Genomic DNA, 4,176 nt, shown 5'->3' with positions numbered 1-4,176 from the left:
TGATCCCAGCCCTCAATAGATGAGCCACCAACTTGGTCCTTGACAGATTTCCTTTTGTGGCCCGACACACCTCTCTTTGTTTTTTGAAGAGGGAACAACTCTTTGCCCGTGCCTTCCGACCTGCCATTGCCCCGGCCATGGGAAGACATGCCACGTCCGGGAGTATTAGTTTGGCCCCTCTTAAGAGTAGAGGGAACCTCACTATCTCCGGTAACAGTAGGATCCTGACCAGGCACTTTATGATGTCTAGCAGGCTCCTATAATTGAACACCACCTGAAGGACCATTCTAATTTGATTGCTTTCTCGGGCCCGGATGAGGACGAAGCATTCCTGGACCTTGTTCCCCTTGATCTCTTAGAATGATCCTCAATCATTCATAACTTTTTAGACGCATACGGCATATGACCATTGACATCTCTTGTTCCTCGATTCGGACACAAAATGAAAGAGTGCCCTACCAGCCCACAAGAGAAGCAATAAAAGGGAAGACGCTCATACTTCACTTCAGTTGTCTGGAATTTGGCCGAGGTGACAGTAACATAACGCACAAGTGGCTCATGAACTGTAATCTCTACTCTGACCCTCTTAGAAGCATCCCAACAACGTCCATCGGCATCAGACTCCCCTCTTTCAATTGTACCAATGCGTTTTGCGAATTCCATACCAAGCTTAGACTTCATCAACCTAGGTGGAAGATTCATTATATTGGCCCATATAGTCAGCTGATCAAACCTGACCTGCAGCGGATGTATATTCGCATCAAAACAATTAAGCAGAACAGCATGTTTTCCAACTACCCACGGTGATCCTTCCATGACACGGTCATGATCCATTCGTGTGCCAAATTCCGCTATGAACAAGTTGTCTCCAGCTGGATGGAACAGCATCCCTCTCGGGTTGCCCCACGCCGGCCTCATCCCAGACTCGATAGTCTGAATGCTAGTATTGGGGGAGAGAACCTTCCCAATCAGAGCACAATCATTCCGGCGGCACCAGATCGTCCTCCTCAGCATCATCCAAGACAATAGGTTGAGCTTCCACCTCGGTAAGCCGGAGACGCCCCATCATCTCTTCCACACGAGATGGGGATCTCAATCCGGAGGCTGCTCCAGAATCAGAGGACTCCGCCGCTTTTCCCAGCAGAGACTGCGAAAGATTCAGTTGATCCCTACAAGAACCAGGAATCAGACTAGCACCCATCGTCCCAGAGATCTCCGCCATTCAGCCACGAAAAAGGACCTCAAACAGCAGCCTGAGTCGCCCCAAACAACGAGCAGTGAGAGCCCAACGACGGACCAGGCCGGCGGAAGAAGGCCAGGGACCGATGGGAACAAAAAAAAGGGGAAGATCACGATCGTAATCACAGTCCCAGAGAGATTTCACCCTAGACCTGCCGTTCGCCAGAGCACAGCGGAGGAAGGGGGAAAACAGAGCACGGCTTCCAAGCCGTAAGTTTCTACTGTTGTGGTTCCAAGTTTTATTCTACTTTTGTATAAATACTGGTGATGCTTAGCTACTAAATTTCTTTGCTGATAACCAGGAGTCTGCGCCTTGCATTAGCCGGAGTAAGTTTCTACTGTTGTTAGACTTAGACTGGCTTTGAGTTGTATAAACTTTTAAGATACTATCTTATTTAACTGAACTGAACTTGCATGTATAGAACTGTTGCTTCATGTATGGAGAGATGTATTTTTTTCAGTTGTACTGAGCATGTCAGAAACTCAGAATGCATAGAAAATAGTAGTAGTATGTAACTTGTCTCAAGAATGCACTGAAATTAACGAAACAACGGAAATGGTCAAAATATGTTGAAACCATATTCTATCACATTACATCGAGTATCTTCAGCCATAACCGAAACATAAACTTTGAAGAGTCACGGCCAGCTGTCTAACTGTTCTTACCACCTCTTCTTCATCTTTGTTCCCAATGTTGTGACTGGCCGAAGTGACTGTCCCCTATCTCTAAAGGGGCGCACACATTTGATACATCCATTTTTATTCATTTCTCCAACAAGTATTTTGTTACGGAGGGAGTAGTGAACAGTCAACACAACTGGAGCAGATGCTGCCCATAGCAAAGGAGCAAACACTCCAGCCTTCACACACAAGGTCCAAAATATTTTACACAAGGAGAAACATAAAATGTAGTTACTCATGTTAGTGTGCTAGAGAACTCAGAAATTGAGATTTATGTTTTCAGATGCAAGCAGCTCGCTAAGCAAACAAAATATTAGGCTACCCTAATTGTTCAACCAACAGTTCAAAGAGAAACAACTGTTCAACCAAATATTATAATTTCTTACAGATACAAAATAGACCAGGATGCAAGAGTAATGGGGAATGAATCAACACAAGATTATTCAGAGCACCCACTTGACAGCGATGTCATTGAACACGTAACGAGTGCGCTTGTGCTGGACCATCCGGAGGCCGTCTTGGCCACGCTCCATCTCCACGCCAGTAAGAACGGCAAACTGCTTGCCCATTTCATCATCTCCAAAGAGCTTGGCCACGCAAAACCTGTTGTCACCCATGTTGATGAGCCTGAAAAGCAGAGGGTACCAATTCTTCTCGCCAGGCAGGGTGGCATTGTCCCAGACGTGCTGCCATGTGGGTGCTTGGCCATCCATGTCCATGGTGGAGAGGTCCACAGCGCATAGGTGGTGAGGTTTTCTGCCGGCCGTGAAGCCCAACCATATGCCCAATTCGGGAACATGCTCGGCTCTCCCATAGAACGGCAGTTCCCACTCCCCAACTTGCTTCCACACGTCCAGGTGCTTCCACCCAAGATGGTGGGTAGAATCGAAGCACCACGTGTCAAAGCAGTAGGTGCCAATCTTGTCGGACGATATGCAGATAGTGGTACAACCATTGGCGTCCTTGATTGTCGTGTGGGAGTTAATCATGGAGGGCCGGTATCCAGGTTGACGGACAAATGGAGGAGGAGGAAGAAGCCGCCAATCCCAACCCTTTATAGGGTCCCTGACATCATTGGACAGTGCCCTGTACTCGAGAACCTCGAAGCAGGAGGGGGGGTACTCGCTTCGGTCGGGCAAGAACCGAGCCTGGGCAACAGCTTGACCAGGATACCTGTGCAAGACGTAGAGGCTATCCTGCCCGCTGCCTGGGTGGGTGACGGAGAAGCTCACTGGGCTCGTGCCTTTGGCCTGGTAGAGGTTGGGCAGCGTGAGATAGAGAGACTTGTCGGCGTCGAACATGACGGTGTCGCCAGCCTTGTTGGAGCTCACGATCTGACCCTCGCCGCTGCGGGGTGCGAGGAGCTCGAACCATTCCAAGCCAGGAAACAACACACCGACGGGGGACGGATCGAAGCTCGTGATCGGGTCAGGCAGCCGCCGCAAGGTCTTGTATTTCTTCTTCTCGTCGTTTGCTGACTCTTCTGCTTCTTTTATTGACGGGTAGAAAAGATGCTTGGCCGCTTCGATGCGGCGCAGCGAATAAACGCCGTCGGAATTCTGCGCTACCAGATTCACAAAACGCCGGCGTAACATGATCGCCGATCTGCCAACAAAATCCGTCTAATTAGAGAGAAAACAGATAAAACTGCGGGAGTGAGAACCCCTACATCAGGCGCCAAGCAGGGGGAAGGCTTTCGCTGAGTAATACCTGAAACAGATGATCGACAGGGCTCGCACTTCGCAGCAAGGTCTTGCGTGTAGGGATGGGGTAGACGATGTACCGTGTGCTGGGGCGGGTGGAGGAGAACGCCTGCGGCGGCGGAATGGGAGGGGTGGGAGAAGGGAAGCTAGGTCTTGCCAACTTGCCTCTTTTATATATAGTAGTGACTCCTCACTTCGGGCCAGGCCGTGAGGCTATTGCAGGCCTGGGCCGGGCCGAAAAAATAGACCCAGCTTATGTTGCAGCAAGGTCTTGCGTGTAGGCCGGGAGCTCCTAACGGGCGCCTTCAGCGCCGGTTCGGCTTACTGGCGCCCGCAGGCGATAGTACTGGGCCGGCCCAACAAATTTCTATTGATCGCAGGCGAAGTTTGCTCGCTCCTGGGTAGCGCGAAAAAATCGGCAAAAATAGGTCTCGCAGTGGATCGAACACACGCCCTCACAAACACGTTCACAAGAACAGGGCGAACTGTTTAACAACATTTATACGCGCGCAATTTATTACACATCTATTTACTGTAGTGTTTGAATTTTCAA

The 4,176-nt window shown here is 49.6% G+C and overlaps 1 protein-coding gene across 1 annotated transcript; it reads right to left on the bottom strand.

Moving 5' to 3' along the window:
- Positions 1-2,122: 2,122 nt before the first annotated feature.
- On the bottom strand, positions 2,123-3,763 carry LOC119362672. The gene is made up of 2 exons (XM_037627912.1): positions 3,631-3,763; positions 2,123-3,525 (listed from the first exon to the last, which is right to left on the bottom strand). The coding sequence occupies exon 2, from the start codon at positions 3,513-3,515 to the stop codon at positions 2,364-2,366; it is 1,152 nt and encodes a 383-aa protein (XP_037483809.1). The 5' UTR covers positions 3,516-3,525; positions 3,631-3,763; the 3' UTR covers positions 2,123-2,363.
- Positions 3,764-4,176: the final 413 nt, after the last annotated feature.

Source organism: Triticum dicoccoides, chromosome 2B, assembly GCF_002162155.2.
Source record: "Triticum dicoccoides isolate Atlit2015 ecotype Zavitan chromosome 2B, WEW_v2.0, whole genome shotgun sequence".
NCBI classification, from domain to species: domain Eukaryota; kingdom Viridiplantae; phylum Streptophyta; class Magnoliopsida; order Poales; family Poaceae; genus Triticum; species Triticum dicoccoides.
The sequence above is the reverse complement of the archived record's forward strand: the minus strand, read 5'-3'. Positions and strand labels throughout refer to the sequence as shown.